This window comes from Balaenoptera musculus, chromosome 1 (genome assembly GCF_009873245.2).
Source record: "Balaenoptera musculus isolate JJ_BM4_2016_0621 chromosome 1, mBalMus1.pri.v3, whole genome shotgun sequence".
In the NCBI taxonomy this organism is placed as follows: domain Eukaryota; kingdom Metazoa; phylum Chordata; class Mammalia; order Artiodactyla; family Balaenopteridae; genus Balaenoptera; species Balaenoptera musculus.
The window spans coordinates 152,644,713-152,671,894 of NC_045785.1; the positions used below are offsets into that span (position 1 = coordinate 152,644,713).

General features: G+C 48.7%; 1 protein-coding gene and 1 pseudogene across 7 annotated transcripts; one reads left to right on the forward strand and one right to left on the reverse strand.

The window, feature by feature from the left end:
• Positions 1 to 969: 969 nt before the first annotated feature.
• RAB7B (RAB7B, member RAS oncogene family) lies at positions 970 to 25,600 on the reverse strand. 7 transcript variants are annotated; one of them, XM_036851069.1, is made up of 7 exons: positions 25,481 to 25,600; positions 24,946 to 25,082; positions 17,277 to 17,345; positions 16,601 to 16,727; positions 15,673 to 15,888; positions 8,038 to 8,163; positions 970 to 1,831 (listed from the first exon to the last, which is right to left on the reverse strand). In XM_036851069.1, exons 3-7 carry the CDS (start codon positions 17,327 to 17,329, stop codon positions 1,751 to 1,753), a joined length of 603 nt encoding a protein of 200 aa, XP_036706964.1. In that variant the 5' UTR covers positions 17,330 to 17,345; positions 24,946 to 25,082; positions 25,481 to 25,600; the 3' UTR covers positions 970 to 1,750. The 7 variants fall into 7 exon arrangements, with proteins under 7 accessions (XP_036706964.1, XP_036706956.1, XP_036706973.1 ...); XM_036851061.1 differs by having other exon boundaries at positions 25,370 to 25,511; XM_036851078.1 differs by lacking the exon at positions 25,481 to 25,600 and adding an exon at positions 23,737 to 23,796 and having other exon boundaries at positions 24,946 to 25,152.
• LOC118894683 lies at positions 21,666 to 22,805 on the forward strand (annotated as a pseudogene).
• Positions 25,601 to 27,182: the final 1,582 nt, after the last annotated feature.

Genomic DNA, 27,182 nt, shown 5'->3' on the forward strand with positions numbered 1-27,182 from the left:
TACCTCTGGGCATATCTTCAGTGTTAGATGACACTTGGAAGTCATAGGCTAACATCCCCAGCTCTGCTGGGAGCTCAGGGAAGGATACTTCTGTGTAGACAGGAGACTTCTGTGGTGGGCATGGATGTGGTCATGGGAGACCCTAGGAGGGTCATCTTGCCTATTCCCTTCAGGTTGGGCTCTATCTGTGTTGTTTATCGCCAGAAGAAAAAGAAGATTATGGCTGTAGAGACTGCAGGGACAGAGACTCCATGAGCTTTCCAGGCCCCTCTTCTAGTATTTGTCACTGATGCAGATTTCTTGCCTGAATCACTGATGCTGCAGTTTTTGCTCATCTCTCTGTAGGCTTAAGAAACTGGGATTTTCCTGCCCCACAAATGTCGAAGGGTTGAAAATGCCCGGAGGCCGAGAACGAGCTTTGAGCATCTGCACAGGAAAACTGCAGCTCTTCATGGGCCCCTGGAGCTTCCGCTTTCTGCTCTGCTGGAAGGAAAGGAGCACTGCTGCCCTCTGGTGGCCAGTTGACAGAGACGCAAGGAGTCATCCATTGGGCGGGGTCCCCTTTGCTTTTCTCTGGGATAGCAGCTTTGAGTCCTCAGATAAATTAATCTTTTCACTGTTCCTGGAACACAAGTTTGTCCTCAATCTGGGGCCTTTGTCCTTGATGCAACCTCTCCTCAGAATGTTCTTTGTCAAGTTCAGGCGGCAGCCCCTTTCTCATTCTCTAGCCTTTGAGCCAATGTCACCTCCCCAGGGAAGCCTTCATGGACTACTTCGTCTGAAACAGCACCCAACTGTCCCTCTCTATCCCATTACCTTGTTTCACTTTGTTCAAGCACTTACCTGCTATTTGAAAATACCTGTTTAAATTCTGTGTTTCCCGCCTCTCTCCCTCGCCAGAATGTCGGATCCAGGAGAGCAAGGTTGGTTACATTTGTCACTGGACCTCAATGCATTGTACATAGTAGATACTCAAAAATACTTGTTGAAAGAATAGTAAATGTATCTCAACAAGAGCAACTGAGATTCAAGCAGAGGTTCTGGTCCTCAAAACCACACTGATGTGGGCAGGGCACACGTGACTCCCATTTGACAGATGAATAAGCTGAAGCTCAAAGAGAGTTATGGGAGTTGCCTGAGCACCAGCAGGGAGAAATGCACCAGTCCCCGGTGGGTTTTTCCTGCGCTCCCTCAGTCCTGCATTCTGGAGGGGACAAACGGGAGTGTCCCCGGTCTGAACAGCTGCTGCCAGGGGTTGAGGTAGACCCTCACTCCCTGGCCCCGGTTACGAGGTAGCCTGAGCTGTACCCTTGTCCAAAGCTGTGCTGTGGCTCTTGGGGGGTGTGGTGGTTGGGCTGAGGAAGGCCAGTCCATAGGAGAATATAACAGGACTCCAGAGAGAGCGGCCTGTCTGCAGAGATGTGCGTTCTGGAGCAGGGGTGTGGCTGGGAAGGGCGTGTGGCAAGAAAGCTGGAGTCCACGAGGGAATCGTGACTCCTCTGGGGTTTGGCTGTGGCATCCGGGGTTTCATCCAGGCTCAAGGGCCCAGCCCCGGCCTCTCTACACTCAGCCTGAGGCAGGGCCGCCCTCTGGTTCTGGGTCCCGCGCAGATGTGAGGGATTCAGGGCTCTGGCCGCAGAGCCTGGACTGCCATCTGAGCTTCGGCGGGCAGTGGGGCTGTTGGGGGCCCAGGATGACCAGGCCTTGCGCATGCTCTGTCCCTGGGTGTGCAGAGCGGGAGTCTGGAAGGTCAGCAGCAGCCGCTCTTGGACTGGCCTTCTGGTGAGAGCTTGATGGAGTCTGTGAGGTAATTCTCTAAGACGCTTCGATACTGGAGAAGGAAAAGAGGAGTCAGCGTTTGCATCCTGGCAGGCAGAGCCCCACCTGCTCTCTAGTTCTTAATGGCCAATGGTGGTCGGGCTTTCTGTTCCCCCACCTTGTGCAGCTGGGAGACTGAGGCCCAGGGGAGGAAGTCTTCCCTGCCCCCTCCTTCCTCACCTCCTCCTCCAGCTCCTTCCCAGGAGCCCAGAGCAGGTGGGCGGCTGCGTTAGAGGCCCAGGTCTCCTGACCTCCAGCCAGGTCCCGTAACTTGCCATTCTCCAGAGGGGACAACTGAGGTGACGTTTGCCCTCAGGCAGAGATGATGACGGCCCACTCCTCATTTCTGCAGGAAACCTCTCCCTGCAAACGTCCCCACACCCCAACCTTCTCTCACCGTGCCCACCTCTCAACCTCCCACCATTCTCTGAACTTCCCATGTCCAGGGAGCCCTCCCTAAAATAGACTCAATGTTTCTACTGGGCCTTTTTGCTTCTTTGCCCACCCTCCCAAAGTCTCCTGTCCCAACGATGTCCAGAGAAAGCCCCTTCTCGTTCTAGCAAGCCACTCCCCACCCCACTGGCCACTCCTCACCTATGACCCACCCAGCTTGGTTCAAGGGTGAGGGCGGGGGAGGGCATCCTTCCTCAAGGAGATGGGTTCTACACACTGAAGGGTCTCTTCTTCGAGGGATCACATCTCTTTCCTTGGCCAAGGCTCCCCCCAGTCTCCGAGCTCCCAGCCTTCATGTTCTCCCGGCAGCTGGTGGTGTGTGTGAGGGTGAGTGGGTAAGTGGACACGCTGGTGTAGACCTGAGCTGGACAGAGCCCCCTGTGGGGCTGCCTGTCTCAAGTGCCCCTCTGAGGGGACAATTTCCAGAAGAGCGGTTGTGCCTGCACTGATTTTTTTCTCCTCCATGGCTCCTGGGCTCCGGCCATGGTGCCCAGCTGGTGAATGTCAACCAAACCCTTAGTGCCGGTGACTCTGGACCCCAGGAGGCTGTGTCAGACCTGCCTGCGGCACCCTCATGATGGTCACCCCCCAAGACACATGAGAAGGTCCCCTGATGCCCCATCACTTGCTGCCACCACCAGACAGCAAGCAGTGGGTTAGCCTGACAGAACAGAGCTCAGGGCACCGGGCCTGGGACCCAGCCCTTCTTCCCACTGTTTGCTCCTTGAAGAGCCCCCATTTCTCACCCACTGCCTGGTAGGGTGTCCGGGCCAGCAGAGCACCAGCTACCCTTAGTCAGCCTGGATGATGGGCCTTGAGTAGCCCTCAGCAAATTCTTTGGCGCTATTAGAATTTTATTTGTTATATATATATATATTTGCATTAGGAAAGATTAGTGTTGGGGAGTGGGGGGCAGTGTCTCCCAGTGAAAGCCTGGCCCTCTGGGGATGTCTCCACACCCCAGTTCCATCTTCCCCTGCGCTGGGGAGGATCCTAGCCCACTGCTTGCCGACCTGGCCCCGCGCACCACAGGCCTTCCCCAGCCCTTCACCCTGAAGGAGCAGAGTCCTTCCCTGAGGTGCCTGAGGCTCCTTCCCCCAGGACCGCCCAGGTCTGCTGTGCGGGCTCGGGGCTGCACCGCCCGGGACACCATCCAGTCCTCCAGTTGGCCCCATCTGCAGGGCCCGCTCACTCCCCTGAGCTGGTTGTAGTTAAAATCCCGACACTTCTGAGCCTCACAGGGAGGGACAAGGAGAAGCAGAGCATTACTTGTTTAAGTCCCGTTTTAAGCTGACTGATCCACTTCTCCCAGAAAGACAGGCTTTTGAAAAGATTCTCTGATTTTTGTACTTTCCTGGTCCCCCTCTCACCATAAACATCAAAGAGACCTTGCCTGGGATCAGGAACTTTCCTAGCTGGGTCTTTTGGACCCAGGGGGCAGGGCCTGTTGATTCATCACCCCTGGGTATGCCTCACCCTCACATCCACAGAAGGCCCAGCTGGGATCATGAACAGAGCCCGTGCCTTGTCCTCGATGCCAGCCTTTGGGAGGGAGAGTCTAAGCTGAGGGCTTTCTGAGCTGCTTTGCACTTTATCCGAGGAACAGAGTGCTGCCTTTGAAGGTGTGAGAAATGCCCTCGTTCATTACACTGGCAAAGCCTGAGGTCTTCATGCCAGCTCTCTTCACCCAATAATAGTCACATCCTCCCCAGGTCCAAGTCAGCTCTGAGCTCTTCCCATTTATGACATCATTTCACTCGATAATGGCATCATCTTGCTCCTCAGGTTTCCTGCAAACCTTCCAAGTCACTGGCAGTCCATAATTAGATTTCCTGTGTAATTCTTTTCTCCAGACCCCAGTCGTCTTAGCAAGTATGTGCATGTCTAACTGTAAAGTAACACCATAGTATCCTAATGCATCATTTCAGTGGGGATGTGACTGTGGGAGTCTGTCCCTCCAAGCCTGGTCACCTCATAGCCCTGACTTTAGATCCTACATCCTGACGACTTCATAAAAGTCCTATAATTTCACTAAGCTTACCTGCCTGTCAGCCTGCTTCCCTCCCGGATGTGGCAAGTTTGTCTTTCTCTAATTAATCCAAAAGGAACTGGGCCTCCATGCTGCAGCTCACGCCGGGCCTGACCAGCCCCAGCAGGGTTGGTATTGCCAACTTGGTAAGAGCAAAATCCCGTCATCCCAAATCCCCCAAAGCAGGTGGGTGTCCCTTCTTTGATTATGAGGGCATTCTTAGTCATATTTTGGAATAACTAAATACCCTAATCCTTGAAGGTGGCCAGATTGGGAAACTAAAGTAACTAACTACCTTCTCTCCTTTCAAAATGTAAACCGAGTACCTCTTCTGGTGCTCTACCTGTAAGCTGCTGTTTCCATCCAGAGCTCACGGCAGAACTCAGACATTACAAGGAACCTCAAGGAACCCCAAATGCCATGTGCTCCATTGCCTCCTCCTCTTGGGACGCTTTTGCTTTCCCCTCTCTTTTCTATCTTGGTCTATAGCATCACTAATCAATCATTCCTCCGTTTGCCAAGCTAGAAACCTCGGTATCAATCTCAACAGCTCCTGATTCCTTCTCTCCTACATTTGATAATCATCAACCCCTGATGGTTCTCCCTCCAAGGTCTCTTTAATCTATACCGTCCTTGCCATCTTCATCTTCTCATGTCCGGACCTTCTGAACCACACATCAAGCCCATCCTCCCTGCAGCATGAAACTTCCCTGCTGAAAGCCCTTAGCCATAGCTTTCATTTAAAAATAGCTACCTTTTATTTAATGCCTTCTCTGTGCTACCATATTATTTTATTTAGCCCTGGCAACAACCCCATGAAGAAGATACTATTACTTGTACTTTAAAGGGAAGGAAGTGATGGCTTAGGGGAGGCTGTATGACTTGTCAGGGACACAGTGAGTAAGAGGTAGAGCCAGGATTTAAGCCAGACCCACCCAGCTTCAGAGCCCAGCTCTTCCCACCCCAGGCTGCGGCTCCCTCCTTATTCTAGCAGCACCTCTCACGTCTTCCTCTCCAAATACTCTGGGCTGGTGTGAATGAGCACATGACCTCCCTGGGAAGGAGGGGAGAGGTACTTGTAGGAAATGTCCCTGAAAACTCCTGTTTGATTTTAAAGTATAGATTTGGAAACTCCAGTTTCACCTTAAAAATCCATGTGAGTTTTTACATTCTGTGCTCTAGTAATTATGTTTATTTTAGGGTGAAATGTTTCTCTTTCAGATTTCTGAATAATAGAGACATTGCTGGAAGATGCGCCCTGCCGGCCTCCAGGTCCCGACTGGGCCCCTGTGTGCCCTGGGAGTCTGGCAGCGGGTCTAGAGGTCATGGGCCTACAGCATGAAGTCCAAGGTCTGGTTGGGGCTCACCAGGCCTTCATGGTCTGGTGCTGTTGGCCTTAAGAGCCCCATCGCTCACCTCGGCCCAGTGGCCCCACTTCCCTCCATGCCACGGTTCTTCCTCTTACAGACGGAGCCCACAGTGGTCCCTCACATGAGCCCTGTGGACTCACGCCTGGGCCTCTGCGACGCCCTTCTCTCCGCCCTTCTGTGGCTCTTGCTCATGCCTTCAATGGCCTACCATGTCCCCCATGCTAACTGCATATGACCTTTCAACCTCCAACTCACACGCCACCTCTCTGGGCAGGCATCCTTGCCCACCCTCGCCACCAGCACCTCTGAGCCACCTCGATGCCTTGGCCATGTCCCCTCCCCGCCCCAGCCCATGGCACTTACCTCACTCCATGACAGTCTATTTGTTTTCTTTTTTCTTTTGTAAATCTGTATTTTTTGTCTTTTCCATTATGGCTTATTACAGCATATTGAATATAGTTCCCTGTGCCATACAATAAGACCTTGGTGTTTCTCCATTCTATACATACTAGTTTGCATTTGTTAACCCCAAACTCCCAGTCCTTCCCTCCCCTTCCCCCCACCCCTTGGCAACCACAAGCCTGTTCTTTCTGCATGACCTCCTATTTTGGATGCCTTACTCCTTTACCTGATCGTGGGGCCACTGAGGTCCACATCTCCAGCCCTAGCCTGACAACTCAAGAATGTTTATGGGATGGCATTATTTCCATCTTATGAGGAAATTGAGGCTCAGAGAAGTCATATGTCTTGCCCAGGGGTCCACTTGAAAGCATGTGGGCGGGATCAAACCCAGGTCAGTCTGACTGCGGGTATCACACCCGTGACTGCCAAACTTCTCATCAGTAAATTTTCCCCATCATTGTGACGGACTGACATGGGGTCGCCAATCCATTCTTTTGCCAAGTAAGGACAATGGAAAAAAAAACAAGCAGACAAACTACCATCCACTAACATCACCGTGTCATAAAAGTGACACAGCAGGAAGGACATAGTTTCAAGAATGAAGGACACTCCTTCTCCAGAAAGGACAGAGGCTAACTACGCACAGACACTGGCTGGCTGTGGGCTGATGGAGCTTCCCTGCGACTAAGCACTTGGCGATCACTGCACTGTGTTTGTGGAGGATCAGTGATCACGTATCACCCTATGAGGTCAAACAGCACCCCTCACCTTCCAGGGCACGGCATGAGCAGGCACATCTGTGTTACCGACTGTGTGATAGAGCAGCACTTCTTGACCATGTGCTAGAGAGAGCTGCCCCTCTGCTTCCTTTTAACATGACACAGTGAGGGCTGGGGGCCAGGAGGGGAAGCATTAATAATAGCGCATGGGGGCAAACTCTGAGATTAAGGCAATGGGGTGTAAGGATGGCAAGCTCGAGCCCTCTCCCTGGGCAGCTGCTAGGGGTGGCTGCTGTCCCTCTCCGTTGTGGACAACCCGCAGGGCAGGGCCAGGCAGACCCTGTGACAGCAGGCCCTTCCACAGAGGGGAGCCCTCCGACTGCCCATCCTCATTCGCTCGTTTCCTCAATTCAGAATCACTGCCGTGATGACCTTCTCCCCATTTCTAAGAAGCCCACCTTGATTGCATATGGCAGAATAATGAAACATGCTGAGCCCCTCCCCGCGCCAATCTCTCACGGACACTCTTCAGAGTTTCTGAACTCTATATCAGAATGGCATTAAAACCCTGCTAATACTTCCAGGTGGCCTTCCCTGGTCTTCCTCTTCTCTCTCCCCCTTCTCTCCCCTGCAGTGTGGGCTGTGTGTCCCTTCTCTGGGGCCCCATCACCAGTCCTTGCCCACCATACAGAGCCTGCCCTGCAGCCACTCCTGGGCCAATCTGTCTCCTTTACGAGAGCAAGGGACCCCGGAGCCCTGGACGGGACCTGACACACGTGACATACTCAACACATGCTTGTTGAGAGACTACACCAAGTGGTCTACATCTATCCATCATTTTGATTGGAGGATGACAGCAACTCCCGCAGGCTTCATTATTCCACTTGGACCAATACTTGGCACCTTGGGGCTTCTCTCCCATCAGTGGGGACTGAACTAGAGCATTACTTCTCAAACTCTTACTAAATTAGAGTCTCCAGGGGTGAGGTATAGAACTGTTATTTTTTAGAAACTCCACAAATGATAATCAGCCGGATTGAGGGACCACTGATGATGGATTCTAAGAAAGCTTTATGCCTCTGGCATTCTGTGGTTCCAGAATTGGAGTACTGTTGAGCCCATTCAACAACTAATTAATTAAGATGATGAGCAATCCTGTCCCACCCACGTCCCCCCCGATATATACTTTTCTGGACGCTCCTGAGTTCCCCCATCCTAGGGGGCAGCCCTGGCAGGTGCCACTCACCCTTGACAGAGCCCGACTGGCCAGCATCTCGAAGGCTTGTACCACATTGATGTCATTCTTGGCACTGACTTCAAAATAGGGAATATCCTTCTCTTTACACCAGTCTTGGGCTACCTCCTGTGGCACCTGCATGAGGGGAAGAAATGATCACTGTTCCTGTGTCCCCATCCCCACCATGATTATCACCATCACCACAGCCCCACCTTCCCCACCACCACTCTCATTTATTGAGAACCTTCCATGTGTCTGTAAGTTTACAGGTGTTATTATTTTTTTTAAATTAATTAATTAATTAATTAATTTATTTTTGGCTGCGTTGGGTCTTCGTTGCGGCACATGGGCTTTTCTCTAGTTGCGGCGAATGAGGGCGACTCCTCGTTGCGGTGTGTGGGCTTCTCACTGCAGTGGCTTCTCTCGTTGCGGAGCACGGGCTCTAGGCACACGGACTTCAGTAGTTGCGGCTCGTGGGCTCAGTAGTTGTGGCGCACGGGCTTAGTTGCTCCACGGCATGTGGGATCTTCCCGGACCAGGGCTCGAACCCGCGTCCCCTGCAATCGCAGGCGGATTCTTAACCACTGCGCCACCAGGGAAGACCCACGTGTTATTTTTTAACATAAGCCAATGAAGTGGCTCTTGTTAGCTCCATTTTACACACGAGGAGACCGAGGACTGGAGTGTGTGGGGCTGAGCAGGGCTTGAATACAGGCTTGGCAGAATTAGAGCCCTCTGCACTATCCCATCTTCTTAAGGTCTACACTAGGAGCTTCTTACTGCCATTGACTCCTTCCTCAGTCCCTTCAAAGGGAGGTGGACATAACAGACACTAGCCAGGGAGGGAGGGCTTCCTTCTCCTGAGCTGGCTGACCAGGCCCACGCTACTGGGCAGAGACTCAGGTCCCTGTTAACCCTTCTTCCCCAGGGTAGAGTCTTTGGAACAGTTGGTAAGCTCCCACTGTGGGCCAGATACTAGGTTAGACATCTGATCATATTAACTCACTTAATCCTCTAACAACCTTGTGAAATGGGTCTATTTAGCTTCACTTTATAGATAAGAACACTGAGCCTCAGGGAGGTTCCGCAGCTTGCCTCAGATCACACAGCTAAGAAAGGCAGAACTTGGGTGCAGCCACAGCTCAGTGCTCCCATGGCACCTGCGCTGCCCTTTTCAGGGCACTGCACAAGAATTGTGCTGCTGTTCTGTCTCTCCCACCGGACTGCAGGTTTCTTGAACTCAGGGTCAGGACTTTTAGCTCTTGGCCTGGCACCATGAGCCACTCAGTACAGGCTGAATGAATACGTCTCTACCCAAATGCAAACGCCAGTCACAGTTTGAGGATGTTAGATTGGAGAATGTTCTGGCAGCCCTGTGGGTTACTTCCAAAGACAATTGGTTCAACTGAGTTTAGTCTAATCAATTATTTTGGGGAAGAGGGAATGACCATATATTGATATTTGCTGTGCCTGATGCTTTATAACCATTATTTCACTTTAAGGGAGCCAAGGTTTTTCTCCTGGAGAAAGAATCATTCTGCCCCTTTCCCTGAACCCAGGGCAGCCAGGGGGAGATCTGAGACTGTTCCTTGTCAAATTGTCTCCTGCAGGTTCTGGGAAGTCTAGCTTACTGGGATTAAAGGAACCATCACTGTCCCCTGTCTCTTTGGCCTTTGCTGTCCTGGCCTCAGGAGTGGCAGCAGGGCCCAGGGGCTCATGGCTCTCTCTCACAAAGCCTCTGTTGTCCAGTGGCATTGCTCTGGTATTGTGAGGCTCGCTTCCTAAGACTGGAGGGGAGAAACTGGGGTCAGCTAAGCAGTCTGCCCTTTGGGGAGCCCAGATGACACCTCTGGCCCCCCACACTCAGTCTCCCCGGAGCTGCTGCACTTGAGCAGAGCAGGGAGAGAGTCCAGGCCCTGGTCTTGGCCTCTGATCTCTAAGGTCCTCCTGCCTTTTGGGGCGAGGGGCCCCCGAACTGGCCACGACTGGTCTCTTCTGTGGAGCATAGATGTCCCTGATCTGGTGAGCATCCAAGAAGCCTCACAGCTCCGGGAAAATCCCGAACTATTTGGATGAAGAATCAAGGATGGCCACATGGCTGATTATTATTTTCCTCACTAGTAACACACAAATAAATAATCATTAGGAATTAACAGGTTGTCATAATACCTTGATGGCATCTTTGGAATCCCAAAGGTTTTGCATCTTTTAAAGTTCTTTAAAAGACCTTAGGGTGGGCTTCCCTGGTGGTGCAGTGGTTAAGAATCCACCTGCCAATGCAGGGGACACGGGTTCGAGCCCTGGTCCGGGAAGATCCCACATGCTGCGGAGCAACTAAGCCCGTGCGCCACAACTACTGAAGCCGGTGTGCCTAGAGCCCGTGCTCCGCAACAAGAGACGCCATGGCAATGAGAAGCCCGCGCACCTCAACGAAGAGTAGCCCCCACTCGCCACAACTAGAGAAAGCCCACACGCAGCAATGAAGACCCAATGCAGCCAAAAATAAATAAATAAAAGAAAGAAAGAAAGAAAGGAAAAGAAAAAAAGTTAAAAAAAAAAGACTTTAGGGCAAGGACTGGACTTACCCTTTTTATTGCTCCCCCTTCTTTATATCCTACCGCCACCCCACGGCCACCAGCTAATGAGCATTTTTCTGGGCACATCATTGGTGCTCAGGAGTTGCAGTAAAAATGGAAGTAAATTGCAATGAAGTCAAGTGCCTCTGATTCTCCAAGAGGCAGGGAGATTCTTCATATGCTATGGCATAAGAAGCTGAAGCCCAGACTGGTGCCCAAGGTCACCCAGAGACAAAGCTAGGAAGACAAGCCCACATCTACAGCCCGATGACCTCTCTGTCCCTTCTCTACCACTGACAGTGACTGGGCCTGCCCAGAGTCCGGTTATGACAGACATTTTCTCTCACTTCTCCCGGCTCATTCTCTGTCTGGTTTTTATGGAGTGATTAAATACACACTCTAGAATGTCAGTTGAGATTGTGTTGCAAATTAACACTCCTTTTATATCCCCTCACCTCTCCCACTCAACCTCAGAATGTCGCCCTGCGAAGAAAATGACCCACACAGCACTTTTCCCTTCCAATTCTAGTTACAGCTTCATGATTTTAAAAATCATCTTGTCTTCTTTTATTTATAAAATAACAGCTATTTATAATTTAGGCTCTGACTGTGGAAATAAACTCAGGGTGTCAGCCGTGGGGACATGGGAAGTATGAAAATTTTGAAGTGTTACTTCCATTGATTTTGTTTTGGCTGACAATATACTATTAACATTTTACTTTCCCTGTTACAATTTGGCTTGTTCATCACAGGTCAAATGTTTGACAAAATTAGTCCACTTTGCAGACTTTTATTTATGATGCTTTTCCATCTCACATGCATTTAATTAATTAATTAGTTTGTTTGTTTGCCTTTGGCTGCGCCGCATAGCATGTGAGATCTTAGTTCCCCAACCAGGGATCAAACCTGTGCCCCCTGCAGTGGAAGCGCGGAGTACTAACAACTGGACCGCCAGGGAATTCCCTAATATGCATTTATTTATTCTTTTTTCTTTTCTTTTTTTTAACATCTTTATTGGAATATAATTGCTTTACAATGGTGTGTTAGTTTCTGCTTTATAACAAAGTGAATCAGCTATACATATACATATATCCCCATACCTCATATGCATTTAAAATGATCAATTGTGTGTGTTAAGATTAGTATGTCAGATATATCTTAAACCAATCAAAAATAATGAAGAAAACATAATCCCAATGTTATGAATCAGCAGTAAGTCAGAAACTGCCTGAGTGTAGAGAAAGAACGCACATCCTAGTGAATAAATTCTTCGTAGCATAGATGCTAGCAGAACTGTTCTTTCTAATAAAATAATTTTTTTTCACTTTTACCTTGTGTAGAAGGAGTAGGGGTTTTAAGAAAAATCTAAGTCAGCAATTTCTTTAAAATTATCCTGGTGAGGTATTGATTGATTGATTGATTGTGGTAAAATATACGTAAATATAAAATTTACCATTTTAACTATATTTAAGCGTACAGTTCAGTGGCATTAGTACATTCACATCATTGTGTAACCATCACCACTGCTCATTTCCACAGCTTTTTCATCATCCCACATCTAACATATATGTTTTAAATATTCATTTTCTCTTTGTTAAGTAGGAAGAGCTTCCCTGTCTTCCCAGCCCACACCTCGGAGGTATTAAATTAAGGAGGGGAACAGTCACTTCTGCGTATTAAGATTGCCATGTGCTTTATAGGCATCATTGCCTATAATCCTCAAACAACCTCATGAAATCTGAGTCTGGTCTCTATTTCACAAAGAAGCTGGAACTGGCCAAGGACACACATGAATTTGAGCCCAGAGAAGGGGCTCCTTCCGGTGGCCCTCAGCTCTTATCCACTCAAGCCTGTGCGAGCGGGGACTGTCTCCAGACTGGCTCTCCAAGCCCAGGGTGTGCCTCTCAGCGACTGGCGGCATCCTCTGCTGGGTCTGTGCCGTTTGCGGGCAGCCGCTTCCCAGCCTCACCTCTGGCTCCACGATCCTGGGTCTCTGGATTGAAGTCCCTCTGTTCTCCCCACTTCCAGTTCCTCCTCTCCACTTCCCTGTGCTCATCTCATGGCTGCAAGCACTTCTTCACCTCTGTTCCTCCTGCTCTGCCTTCCTTCAAGCCCTTCCCTTGTCACCCTCTCCAGTGCGGGTTATTTCCACACCCTACTCAGTACAGACCCCAGAGACCTGGTTGGGCTTGCCTGGGTCTTTGCTACTTCTTTCAAACTTTTATTCTTCCTCTCTCTGCAGAACAAAGCTCATCCTCCTGCAGCTGGGATTGGACCCCCTCTACCCCTCTGAGTCATCACCTATGCCTCCCATCCTGCCAGGTACCCCCTGATTCACTGAACACTTGCAATCTCGTGAAACTTCCTCTGCACGCAGCCCCCAACGCTCACGAGAGCCTCACACTTCCTTCCCCTGCAGCCGTCTTCACCTTCTCTCCACTCAGCCTCTCCTTCCCAGGCCCAGACCCAGGGCCTCCATTGTCTGGTCTCCTTTCCCCTCCCTCCTTCTGCCCTGTTCCTCAACCTCTGACAGCCTCCTGGCTCTTCAGCCTCTTCTTGTCTCTCCTCTTTCCTCCATGGGTTCTCAGCGAGTGCCCTTGCAGCTCTGTTCTTCAGCTACTCTTGTCTGGAAAAACCTTCCATCAGGTCCCTGGCTTTTACCCCATGTACCATTGTTGAAGAAAAACACAACATAGACTCCACTTCAAACTTCTGGTCTCCCTGAGCCCTTGGTGTCACCCATCAGTTCTGGTCTTTGTCCTTGACTAGCTCCTTCACCTGTTTCTCTGCAGAGTAACTGGCACAGCTTCACCATGATTCTTGAGATTCCTCCTGGGCTCCCTTCCTCCTCTCTCTCAGCAGAAGATGGTGCCTCTTATTTCACTGAGGAAACGTCGGACTCTCAGTCTTGAACTCCCTCGACTGCCCACCCCACGACTTGCAGGTATATGAAGCAAGATGTGAAATGGAAGTTTTGGCAGAGACACTACAGTGTGATTGATCAAGTTGGTTGGGAGACAGACCACCCCTGGACTGTGCACATTTCCAAAGGTTCATGACCAAGAATCTGCTAGATGACTCTAACACCACTGGCATGGATATAAAAGGATTGAAAAGGAGGGTTAGAAAGGATTTTTTGGGGGGGGTACACCCCTCCTAAGAGGGAGACCATGTAAGGCCTCACCTCTGGACAAAAGAGGGTTTCAAGGAGGCCACTTGGAAAGGTTAACATATGACCCCTGGAGTTTGGTGGCTACAGTGGATTGGTATCTGATTGCATCTGAGGGATTTAAGGCAAAAGGCAACAGGGCAGAGAGAGGACAGACTGCACTGAGAATGAATTACCCTTGGCCCTACAATGGAGCCAGAATGCATGGTGTGTCTTATGAAAGAGAGGCGGGCTCCACAGAGAGCTAGCCAGCCTGGAGCTGTTGTAAACCCCATCAGGAAGAGTGTCTGCGGAGGAGGGGACCCCATGGAGTGGAGGATGGCTCTTAAGCTCCTAAATTAGGAGTTGAGGAAGAATATGCAAGACCCTTGTCAGGGGAGGTACAGTTAAATGTTCCCAGTGGAGGCTTCTTAGGACCCAAAGGAGTAATCCACCAAGAGACAGCCTGAAATACCTGTTGGGCCCGGAGAGCACAAACTATCTTAAGACAGTACCAGTCAAATAAGTATCTTTCCGCTTCTCCTGACCTCTTATCCCTCTTTTTGCTTCATTCCTGATGGGGTCTGAAACCAAAATTATCCTGAGAAGGGGAGGAAGTGTAGACACATAAAGTTGGCAATGAGATGCCCCTCCTAGACCACAGTGTTCTCACTTGCAGCTGGCCCCAGTGGGAAAAAGAGAGACCCCTTGGCTGTGAATGAACTTAGGACTTTGATTCTTATTTGAGATTGGATATTTGTAATTAGAGAATTGACACTAAATTTGCAACCTGAAGTTACCATAGAATTGATGACTTCTACATTTCTATTTCCAGCACAGACTTCTCCTTTGAAGTTTCATTCTTATGCGTTCTAAAGCCTACTGGTCATCCCCAATTAGTTGTTCTCCAAGCTCCTCCAACTCAGCATGTCAGAACCAAACTCATCTCTCTCTCTGAACAAGAGGCTCTTCTTTATGGAGGTAATAGCTTAGTTGGAAGCACCACCATCCATTCATCCACCCACCCATCCATCATTCCAAATGATGCCTCAGTTCTCCTATCACTTTTCTCCATTTGAACACTTGTGAAAATGTGGTTCAAATATGAACCCCATTTATTTTCTCTATTTGAAACACTAAGAAAACTTGTTCAGACACTCTTTTTGGTGTCCTTTGGGCTTTGTTTGGCACAAGAGCATCTTTTATAAATTGTCTACTTTTATTCTCTTCTCATTAGTAGGCAACGATGAACAGAGCTCTACTCAATGCCACTGCCATGGTAAACACCTACATAAGTGTGGTCACTGCAGCCATGGAGCAAGCAGATCATTTGTCAAGTGGTTGGCCAGAGGATATAGAATATGCTTAAGCTAATAAGAAATAAATCCTGTATTACTACTTTCCCAGAAAATTTGTAGTTTCAAGAATTCATAACTGCAGACCCCCTATCTGACCCTGGGTAGAAATACTGTTCTACAGGTTAATTCAAATCCCACCTTCCTACTTCTGATGCCTTCATTCTTCCATTCCCTGTCTCTAGACAAAATTGCCTTCGGTTCTCGGCTCACATCATGCTATTTCTTACCTTTGTAAGAAATAGCATTGTTCTTGCTGTCTCTTCAGCCTGGAACCCACTTCCTTATAGGAAGCCCTTTCTATACTCTGGGCTTGAGTAGATAGATGCCCTTTCACTATGGTCCCCAAATATCCAAGGTGTATCTCTATGATTGCTTATGATTTATCTTATTGTATCATAATTGTCTTTTAAATTATCTGCATCCATTACTAGACTGTAAAATTCTTAAGAAGGTAAGGACTATGCCTGATTCAACTCTGTATGTGTGGGACTTAACTCAGTGCCTGGCATATAGCCAGTCCTCACATGTTTGATGAATGAATGGATGAATGAGTCAGCGGTACCTGCCGGTCTGCCAGATCAATCTTGTTCCCCAGCACCACCATGGGGTAGGACTGCTCCATTGGAATGGTTTTGGCCAGAACATCACCCCTCCAGGTTTCCAGGGCTTCAAAGGTCTCCACGTCAGTGACATCAAAAGCCAGGACGCAGCCATCAGAGCCTTTGTAGAATGTAGACACCATGGAGCGGAATCGCTCCTGTCCTCCTGTGTCCCAGATCTGGAGGGAAAGAACAGAGGCTCCATGGGGCTGTGATGAGTGGCTGAAGGTATGCCCAAACAGGTCACATCATGTCAAAGCTTCCTTTTCTGGGTAGGGGGCAGATAGCCCTGGCACAGGTGCATGAGGTCCTTTCACACACGGGCATCACACACCCTGTCACCCATGTACACTACAGAATCTCTGCACTAATATTTAACATCCCAAGAGTACTTTCACATCTGAGTCCTCATTTTCCACCTGGGGCATCAGGACAGGCATTGTTCTTCCACCTGATAGATTTGGACCTTGGGAGTGACTTGCCCAAGTCCACTTGGCAATTTTTCCAGGGAACCTGAGCCTTAGGGGGCCTCTTAATTCTGGATTGGTGCTCTCCCTTCTAGATCAGGGATCAGTAAATTTTTCCATAAAGGGACATATAGTAAATAACGTAAGCTTTGCAGACTATATACAGTCTGTTGCCACTACTCAATTCTGCTGTTGTACTGTGAAAGCAGACCATGAGTAAACAAACGGGCAGGGCTGTGTTCTAATAAAACTTTATTTTCAAAAGCAGATGGTGGACCAGATTTGGCCCATGAATTAAAGTTTACTGATCTATGCTCTAGACTCTTCTAGCTCCTGGTGCACATTGCTGTGTGAGTGGCCATCCAGGGAATGTGGGGTGATATTCAGGTGTGTATGTTGAAGAGGGGATGAGAGGGCGGCTCACCTGTAGCTTCAAAGTTGTGTCATCCAGTATGATAATCTTGGAGAGGATGCTGGCTCCCAGTGTGGTCTGATAGTCCTCGTAAAATGTCTTGTGCACGAATCGGTGGAGGAGGGAAGTCTTTCCAACACTAAGGAAAAAAACCCAGACACATGTGGACACACTACAAACACACACACACACACACTCACACACGTATCCATACCTTTCTCAACATCTTACCATGACCCTCTCGCCACTGTCTCTCTCTGAGATTTTGAATTTCTAACATTTGCAGTTTGAGTTGCTTGCTAATACTAGGGAATGGACACTAGAAGCAGGGACCAAAGTGAGCAGAGAAGTTTGCAGAGAGCCGAGTGCCTCACAGCAAAATGGTCAGGTCTTTCCTGTATGTGGCAGGTCTTTCCTGTATGTGGCAGAGAGATGCTAAATGGCTTGCCTAATTCACATACCTAGTTACTGCAGAGTTAACTGCAGAGCCGGGGTCAGAAACCAGGTAGCCTGACTCCCAGTCTCTTTCTCCCATCTCAGCTCCCTTCCCTGGGGTGGAATGCCCTCCCTGGTGCCACTCTGAATCAGAAAGGGACCCATGCAAGGTGGGAGAAAATATAGGACGTCTCACTGTTCTTGGGTAGGGGCTTCTTCCCAACCCCCAGACCCCGAGCTGAACTTGGCTTACCCCAGGGCTCCGATGATGATGAGCTTGAGGTCCACCTTCTTCTGAGGATTCATGGAGGGGCTTCAGAGCCTGTAGGGAAACAGAAGTCATCTACATGCTGGCCAGAGTAACCCTGTGGCCATTGTCTCTGGGGCTGGTGTCTACTTTCCCCTCGTCATGTGCAGAACTCTGCCCTGGGCTCGGATGGGGTTGTTCTCCAAGTGAGGCGGATGACTCAGCAACCCTTACACACCCACCTCCTCACGTCCCCTGGGGGTCTCCCTGAGGCTGGAAGGATGGTGGCCCCACCCCATCCTAGGACAGGCACACCTCTTACGTTTCAGCTCTACCGACCCCGCAGGGCACCAAGGCTGGACTGGACTGAACAGAGGCCTCGCAGACAGCCTCTGTTCCAAGCCTGGAGCCAGGGATGCAGGGCAGTGCGGGAAGAGGAGATGGGGGTGGGACAAGAGGTCCATTGTTAGGACCGCTGAGAGGCTTTGGATGGAAGAGTGTCCTTCCTTCAGCCCGAGGTGTTGCTGCATTGGCAGAATCAAAAGGCTCTTCTCTAATGCAGCTGGTGGGGGTGTAACTGGTACATGTTTCTGGAAAGCTGCTTGGCAGCAAGCATTGAGAGCCTTAAAAATGTCCCTGCCCTCCACTTCTAGGAATTTGTTCTAAAAAAATAATCTGAAACGCAGGCAAAGACTCTTGTTCAAGAATGTTCTTTCCCAGCGTCATTTATAAACATCCAACAATAAAGAAGTGGTTAAAAAAATCATGGCACACAATGAACTATTAAGCAGTCATTAAAATGGAGTTTGTGAGCATATTATAATAACGTGGGAAAATGCTTATGCCATAGGATCTAAATGAAAAACAGAAGACACTAAACTGTACATACCATACTGCCCCCCCAAGTATTGAAATGAATTCCTACTTGCATGGAAAAAGATCTAGAAAGAAATATATAAAAAACGTAAGTCGTTAATTCTGGGTGGTAGGAAACTATGATTTTAACTTTGTTCTCTATACTTTTTAGTATGTTCCAATTTTTTTTTAACAACAAACATGTCAAACATGTATTGTTCCTATAAGAGAAAAATACTTGTATGTATGTTTTATATATATAAATTATATATGTATATATATTGTGATTATTAACAAGATAAAGCAAAACTGTCTCAGGGAATTATGCTTAACTGGCTCTTTGGTTCTACCCTTACGTGCACACACATATATACTATTCCCAACTCCTGGGTCTTCTGACCTTGGATGCAGTAGATGTATTGAGTTAACCCTGATCTGACTCTGCCTGGTTGAGGTAGCAAAAGTTGGCCAGCTTGAACTTGCCTGGTACTGGGAAAAAGCTCTCAACTGGATGTCCTGAGGTTTGGGTTCTAGTTCTCACTTTGCCACTGTGTGACCTTGGGCCAGTTACTTCCCCTCTTTGAGTCTTGGCTTTCCAACTAGAGGATGAGCCATCTGGGCCCCAAAGACCCAAGGCCCCTTCTGGTTGACAAATGCTTTATCTGCTGGAGTGTAACTCACTGGGCCACGAGAGCCTTGCACTGGACACTGGGAGGAGCAAAAGACAAAGCGAATAGGAGCCCACTCCAAGGGAGTCATCAGGGGAGAAGGGAAAGGGGTGAGTGATTACAGCAGAGAGAAAATGTAAAGTGCCCCGACAGAGGCCCCGAGAAACTGCTGTGAGAATTCAGGGCTGGGGGAGAAGCTGCCAATCCAACTGGGCCCTGAGGAAATGACACATGCAGTTGGGAGTGATATTTCCCAGGAGGAAATGAAATATCAAAGCTCTGTGAACAGGGGAGTGGAGAAGGTGGATGGTTTGCTTCAGGGAAGGGTGAGGTGAAGGGTGTGGAGAGAGAAAAGCCTAGAAAGGAAGCAAGATTAAGATGGGTCATGAATACAGACCAAGGATTCTGTCATTCATTCATTCATTCGTCAAACATTTCCCACGCTTCAGACAGGCAGAGGAAGAGAATTCAAAGTATTAACAGGGGCTGGTATTTTGTAATGGGTGTCACCGCCTACAAGGAAACCAGCCAAGGGAGAAGTGACTCAGAAGCTTCTGAAAGGCATGTGTCTCTAAGCATCAGTTACCACTCGGGAAGGGGAGCAAGGGTGAGCTCTTTCCTGAAGGCTTTGGTACAACCCGCTAACTTGGCCTCAAAAGCCAACAGAGTGCCCTGGAAAGGGAGTCAGAGCAAAAGGGAGGCAGGGGAAGTGGGAAGGGAACCAGCATTGGTTGAGCACCTGCAGGGGCTGCTCTGTAGAGCTTAGGAAATCATGAGCTATGAGATGAGTACAATGGGGCCTCAGAGAAGCCAAGTCACTCATAACTCATCTAAGGCCCCACAGGTAGTATATGGATGAGCTAATGTGTGAATCAAAGGCCAGAGAAGGCTGCTCTGTGCCATGTTGCCCGTTGACGTCCTGAGTTTGAATCGGTAGAATCTGTGTGCACAGGATCTAGGGTGCTGGGCTCAGGTTTGGTGAACCCCAACAAAACCTTGGTAGAGCTGTAGGGGATCGAGAGAAAGGCAGCCAAAGTGACAAGAGCCACAGTGGAAGCCAAGGGAATGGGCTGCTGAACAGGAGCTGTCGTGTGTGGACTGACCACAGGGGTCAAAAGAGCATCCTGAGGCAGAGGGGAGCAGAGTCACACGTTGCCATGCGGAGTTGTCAACGCTCACACTATAAGCTAAGGTTTACTCGCCTGGTGGTGTTGTAGAGCACTTTGTGAATATGCAAATAAACACATCATCGTGAGGTTAATAAATGAATACATTATTATACTACATTTAACACACTTAGTACATTATTATAATGCATTTATGGCACAAATTAAGGGCTCAAGAAATGTTAGCACACAGAAATATCTTGTGGGATTGATACTACCCTTATCTCTGTTCTACCACTGAAGATACAGGTGTTTAGAGAAGTTAAGTATGTAGTTCATCTCTAAAAGCATGGTCTGTAAGTGGCAGAACTGGGACTTGAATACAGACAGGCCTGACTCCAGAGATCACACTCTTAGCTGCTAGGTCCTACTTACTGCCTTCTGTGAAACTAGAATGAGGATCACACACCCTGCCACTTGGTGCCCCTGTCGGAGAGTCGGGGGGGCTGGATGGTTTGGGTTTGACATGGTGCAGCAGAGCTGGTGTGCATATGGAGGGAAAGCTGGGGTTGAGGGCAGGGCAGGTGGAGAGCGTATGTGTATAACAGAGGGTCAATATCCACCATGTGTAAAGCACTCTACAGACAATCAAAGACAACACAGAACATAAAAGCGGGCAAAGAATACGAACAAGTAACCAGTAGAGATCTTATAAATGATAAGTAGTAAGCTTTGGGAGATACTTAAACTTACTAATTTTTAAGGACATGCAAAGTTAAAAAATACCACTTTTTAACCCACCAGAGTGGCAAAAATTAAAAAGATTGATGATAATATTTAGTGTTGACAAGTGGGTGGGGGAAAACTCTTGTTTATTGCTGATAGACTATGAATTGGCACCATCTCTTTTGGAGAGCAGTTTGACATTATCAAAATTTAATATGCATACACCCTAGATTCTAATTCTAGGAGTCTATCCAACCGAAATACACATATGCTCAAACATGCATTTTTACAAAGATAATTGCTGAAGAACATTGTAACCTAAATGTCCATCAATAAAAGACCCTTGGCATAAATTATGATCCATACATACTCTGGAATACTAGGCAGTTTTTAAATGAGTGAAGTAATGAAGTGGAAAAATATGACAATTTAAGTGAAAAAAAAATCACTGAACATTTTGTATAGTATGATCCCAATTGTATAAAAACAACAACCCTATGTGTGTGACTATATGTTTAATATTATATTTATGCTTGTCCTGCAGTACATAGAAAGCTATGGATAGATACATACTAAATGATTAATAGGAGATGGGGAAAGGTAGATTAGAGGCAAGGAGCTATTGTTTTATTTTATATATGTCTTGTGTTAAGATTTGTTACACAAGTCTAAGTTGTTATTGTAATTAAAATATCAAATAGGGCTTCCTTGGTGGTGCAGTGGTTAAGAATCCGCCTGCCAATGCAGGGGACATGGGTTTGATTCCTGGTCCAGGAAGATCCCACATGCTGTGGAGCAACTAAGCCCGTGAGCCACAACTACTGAAGCCCACGCACCCAGAGCCCGTGCTCCGCAACAAGAGAGGTCACCACAATGAGAAGCCCGCACACCGCAACGAAGAGTAGCCCCCACTCCCCGCAACTAGAGAAAGCCCGCGCGCAGCAACAAAGACCCAACATAGCCAAAAATAAATAAATTAATTTTTAAAAAATTAAAAAAGCCTGGTGAGGACTTTTCAGTGTATGTGGCATGAAGTCCAGTTTCCTGGCTTAAATTCCTGGAATTCCTCACTACGTCTAAAAATATATACATATCAAATAAAGACAACATTTCTTTATAAAGAGCAGGTGGAAGGATGGCAGCCCAAAGTCATCTGAGTGTGACTTCCTGACAGGACAAGTCACTTTTGTGTCTGGGGCAGGAGAGAGAGGCCTCCTGGGACTCCGGAGTGATCATGAGTTTTGGAGTCAGAGTTTTCATCCCACCTCCATATATTTGTGACCTTGGGAGAGTTTCTTAACCTTGGTGAGTCTGTTCCCTTGTGGGTAAAATAGACATCGCTCATGGCTGTGGCTGATTCTGCAGTGTGGCATGTGTCATGTTCTTAGAGCAAATTGGAAAGACCTGGTTAAACGGTTAAACACGGTAGGGGGCAAGATACCTGATTTGTAGTGCCTGCCACTTTCATTGGTGTAAATACTCCCACCATGGCTGATTTCAAGCTACCAGTGTGGATCATTCTCCAGTTCACTACAGAAGGACCCCAAAGTTCATCTAGTCTAACCTCCCACCCAGTGCTTGAGCCACCTGCACCATATTCATGGAAAGATGGCCAGACTTGCCCCACAGAACTTGCCTCCACTAGGGGTGGGTTTCTCCTGGAAGCCACAGAAAGAATGCTCAGTTCCTCTGCTACATGCCAGCCCTCCTGAGATTTAAAGTCTTGGAGTTTTACTTGAGTCTTTTCTTCTCCAGATTCTTATAACTCACCTCAGCCTTTACTCTGAGCCCCCTTCACTCACCACTGCCCTAGTCCTTCCTCTGCATGAGCCCTCAAAGCCTGCTGCCATGCAGATTCCCCTACACCTGCCAGAAGGGCAGGGATTTGCTGAGGCTGCTCTTTATAATAGCCTGTCTCTCTCTTCCCTTCTCCACCACCTTGGTGTGTGTGGTTGACTCTGTTCCTTGCCATGCCTTCTCACAAGACATTCAGGATCAAGCAATTCCTGGCCAGGAAACAAAAGCAGAATTGTCCCACTCTCCCAATGGATTTGCATGAAAACTGGTCACAAAATCAGGTACAACTCCAAGAGGAGACATTGGAGAAGAGCCAAGCTGGGTCCGTAAGGAATCACACACGAGACGGCCCACATATCGATGCTGTATCAAGGTCACTGGCATCTTACCATATCTAGCTGAAAACATTGCCACCGTCTGGACAGCAGGACATGTTCTATTGGGAAAAATGATTTTTCTCTTTGTCTCTATGCTTCTGCACTAGCAGGTTGGTTCAGTAGTAAATATGTGAGCCCTTTTGTTTGAAAAATAAAATAATATAAAACAGCCTGGTCGTTGGTCCCAGGATAACTAGCAGCAAGAGGGTGACCAGGACTACGTCACTGGCAGTGGAGGGTGGCTTGAGGGTAGACACTGGATGGGCTCACCAGGGAACCACGTGCAGATTTCAGACTGTGGCTGAAGGTCCTTCTTGTATCCTTTGGGCTCTGCCCTTGGCTGGGCTTTGGCAATGTCTGTCCTTTTAAGCCTCCTTCCTCCCACTCAGCTGACTCAGATACTTTAAACCAGTGCATCCTCCTAGAGGCCAGACTGAGTCATCACCTTCCACTGTTAAATAACAGTGAAAAGCAGGTTTGCAATGCAGGGCCCCCCTTCAGCCAGCTCAGGTCCGAACAGAGCAGAGTCTGCCGGGGACTGTTCTCCACTGCACGTGGCTAACTGTTCTCCCCATCTTGCCTGGCAGGACTTCTAAGCCCTAGCCTTGCCCATCTGCCAAAGCTCAGTGTAGCTCAGTGCCCAGGGAATGAGAAAGATGGAGTTGATGCCTCCCCAGTGCCCCCACCCCATGCAACACATTTTTTTTTAAAGTCAGTCTTCTAAGAACTCTTGGACCTGCTCTGCTTTTACCTTCCCACTTTGCTTCTCTCTCTACCCTCCTGGCCCCAGCCGGGACCCAGACACAAGCTTCAGCCTAAAAGAGGTGTTGGGTGAGGTGTCATTTCTGCTGACAGGGAGGAGGGATGAGAGGCAGTGAGCAGGGGCAGCTGAGATTCCTGAAGCAGGCAAAGCCTCCCCCTCCTCATATCATCTTACCCCACGTCACAGCCTCCCCTCTGTGCTCCCACGCCTTGGAAAATGACAAATGTATCCACCCTAAAACATAAATGGGATTTACAATCTTGAAGTAAGTTTGCATTTGAAAAGAGGCTATCGGGGAGCATAAGTCTTTATTGCCTCTCAGGAAGGCTTACAAGTCTGCCTCACCCACCCAAATCATAGCAGGTTTAGACCTGCACTCTCCGGGAAGTGTACCCACAGCCCTGGTTTCAGGAGGCTCAGCACTCCTGTTCTTTAAGTTCTTTGGGGGTATTAGTTCTATTTCCCCAAGTAGACTGTCAGTGCCCAGAGGGCAGGACAGTGCCTCACACCTCTCAGTATCCCTCCAAAGAGTCTGACCCATGCTGGGAATACTGAGTCTTCAATAAATAGTCATCTATCTATCCGTCCATCCATTCCCATCCATCCATCCATCCATCCATCTTTCTGTCCATCTATCCATCCATCCATCCATCCATTCATCTGTCCATCCGTCCATCAATCTATCCATCCATCCAGCACATGTACTACATGCCTACCACGCACTATGTAGGTCTGAGGATATAGGTAAGTTACTATCTCCATGTGACCTGTGGTGGGGGATTGATCTCTAAGTTAAAGAAATTATTTTTATTAATATACAATGCTAGCAACTATAGGACATTTTGCAGTTAACAAAATGCCATCATAGCCCAGTGGATTTCAGAGTCAGGAACAGCTAGTTTGTGACAAGCTGAGACTAAAATCCGGGCCTGTCCAACGCTGTTCATTGGCTTCCCAAGCACCACAGAGCTGTGCTGAGAGGCGTATTTACAGTTTAGAACAAGAGGGACACTTTCCTACTCCAGGGGTTCCCCCTTCCCCGATGAGACCCTTGGGTTGACACGGTTCCGTCCCAGAAGGTGCCCTGTCAAAGTGGCGAGGAGACTCTGGGTGCTAGCAGGACACGGTCCTGCTGAAGGGCTCCGGTCTCTGGCTGGCCCTTCTCTGACTGTGCCGGCAGCTGCATCGCTTCGCTGCTGACAGCGGGCCGTGCAGAGCCCCGAGCCGGGCCCCAACTCCCCTGGCTGGGCAGGGAGTCCTTTCTGCCTTGGCTCACTGCCACCCCCTGGGAGTTACTCAGGCGTGGGTGTTCTTTGGGCTGCAGCTGACAGATTCTAAGCCTCCCTTGCCTCCACTCCTCCCCGCACCCCAAAACCCAAATACCTCTGGGGCTGCTGGAATAGACAGGAACCGAGAAAAGCTTGCAGGGCCCTTTCAGCCTCTGACGGCAGGCGGGGGTTCTCTCTGAGTCAGGGGTCTCCTCTTAGAGCAGCAGTCTCAGCCGGGTCAGAGGAAAAAGGCTTTGGGAGTAAAAAAGAGTTTGTTGAGGCTAAGCCACTTCCTTCTGAGTTTTCCTCCTCTCCCTCTCATGCACAAACTTGGGAAAGTTGCAAAAGAGGCTGGGCTGGGGTGACCTCAGCTGTGTGGGTGGAGGGAGTGGGAGGATGGGAAAGCCAGGCTTCCGAGCTGACTGGATTTGGGGCCCCTTGAGAATTTAGTTTACAGGGACTCTGGTCCTGGGGGGAGTGAGGCATAGGAGGCATGAGGGTGGGCCCTTGTGGGTCAGAGGGTCTGCAAGGTAACGTACCAGTTTGTGGGCACCATAAAAAACCTCTGGCTGCTTTTAGGAACTTCTGCCTCTGCTGCTGGAAGCCGCCCAGTAAAGGGGCCCTTTTGTTGGTTGAATTATCAGACTCACATGTGTAGTAGATTCCCTCCTGCCACCGGCCTGGTTGGGAGACGTTCTAGTCCTCACGCCTTGCCCTCACTTTAATACTGCACACACACACCACATCTCCACACACACACACAAACACACCGCATCAACACACACACATACACAGAACCAGACTTGTGAGATGGGAGGCAAGTCCTGACATCTCCCTGTGCCTTTCCGATGAGAATGTGTGACCCAACCGGAAGTTCTTAGGAGACTACAGGTAGTTAAAATGTTTGTGTGAGGCAGGTTTGAGCTGCCTGGAACTATGCCTTGGGTAACTATGGTTGGCAGATTGAACGGGAATAAAGTGAGTTTAGACACGCCCAAATGGATCCCTTTAAGGCTTATAATACATTCGATGCGCCCCTCCATTCCCACATTCCTCCTGAGACGGGGTTTTTTCCTTCTTGGAGTTCCATCCTTTGTTTTATAATCCTCACTCTCAAAAAGTTCTTCCTTTTCTCCAGCCTGAGTCTCTGACGCTGCTTCATTTCTACTGTCTAGGTCTGTCTGGTCAGGTAGACTCTACATTCCTCAAGGGTGGACTTAATATCCCTGAACCCACACTAGGCCACATGCAGTGCTAGATACAGGCCCTGGAGAGGAGTTTTTGGTGGAACAAAAGCTCCGGTTGAAGCTCATTTCTTTGTTTCACTAGCAAACATGCCTGGAGGGAGGGTGCAGTGATTTCCATGAAGTGTAGTATTGGACAGGATACATTACATTTGGAAAAATTCTAGGGCATATTCCACTTGGTTTACTTCGGAAAGGGTGCATCAATTTGCCCTCAGGACAACCACTGGTTTATGACAGCCAATTTGCCCTTAATTTGGTGCCCTTTGGAATCCCCTGCCCCCCCATTCTTCTGCTTTTCTGAGATCAGGTTTTAAATGAATGTGTGTGTGTGTGTGTGAGAGAGAGAGAGAGAGAGACAGAGAGAGAGAGAGAGAAAGAGAGAGAGAGTCGGGTATCTGTAGAGGTATAGAGGCACATTTGAGCCTCTTTCAGAGAACATGTAAAAGTTACCATGGGCCCGACGGCCGCTGTGGGTGTTTTTGGGTAGGGGAAGTGAACTGTCCTCAGCTAGTCATTACAGCCTCTGAATATGGGACTGAAATTTATACTTTTAGGGGATGTTTGCAAACTACCCTTAACACCTTTGGAAGCCAAGTCACTAAGCACCTTCAGGCTCTAGTCCCCACTTCCTCTGTCTGCACGGATCAAAAGTCAGCAACTTCCCTTCTCTTCCTCTGACACATGCTCCACTGGAAAATGGCGTCCAGCTTCTACTCTGCAGGGGAGGCCCTGACACTGCGTTCATTGAAGTTCCTTCCTTTCTTCCCTCTTGCATGCATTCATTCAATAATCTGAGTGTGTCAGAGCCTTTGGGGGACACACAATGGATACTTGTATTTTATCAGAGGAAGTAAGACATGGTTCAAACTCACCTCTGGCCCTCACCACCGCCCTGCCAATGGTCTATTCTGAGCTGCCCTCAGTCCACGGCCTTGCTGGAGGTGCCTGTGTTTGCTGCAAATCTGTAGTCAGCTTGGAAACTCACCTCCTTGTATCTATTCCCCTTCTCTTTCTTCTTCACTTCCCTTTCCCCCTTTCTTACTTCCTTTGAATTGAACTTCCCAATAAAATGTTAAATATAACCTTCTGACTCAGGCATTAAAAA

Coding starts and splice junctions, on each gene's coding strand:
- RAB7B (XM_036851069.1), bottom strand. CDS start 17,329: ATGAATCCTCAGAAGAAGGTGGACCTCAAGCTCATCATCATCGGAGCC. Junction 16,728..17,276: donor ATCATCATCGGAGCCCTGGG/GTAAGCCAAGTT, acceptor TTTTTTCCTTAG/TGTTGGAAAGACTTCCCTCC. Junction 8,164..15,672: donor TTGATCTGGCAGACCGGCAG/GTACCGCTGACT, acceptor CCCCTCATGCAG/GTGCCACAGGAGGTAGCCCA.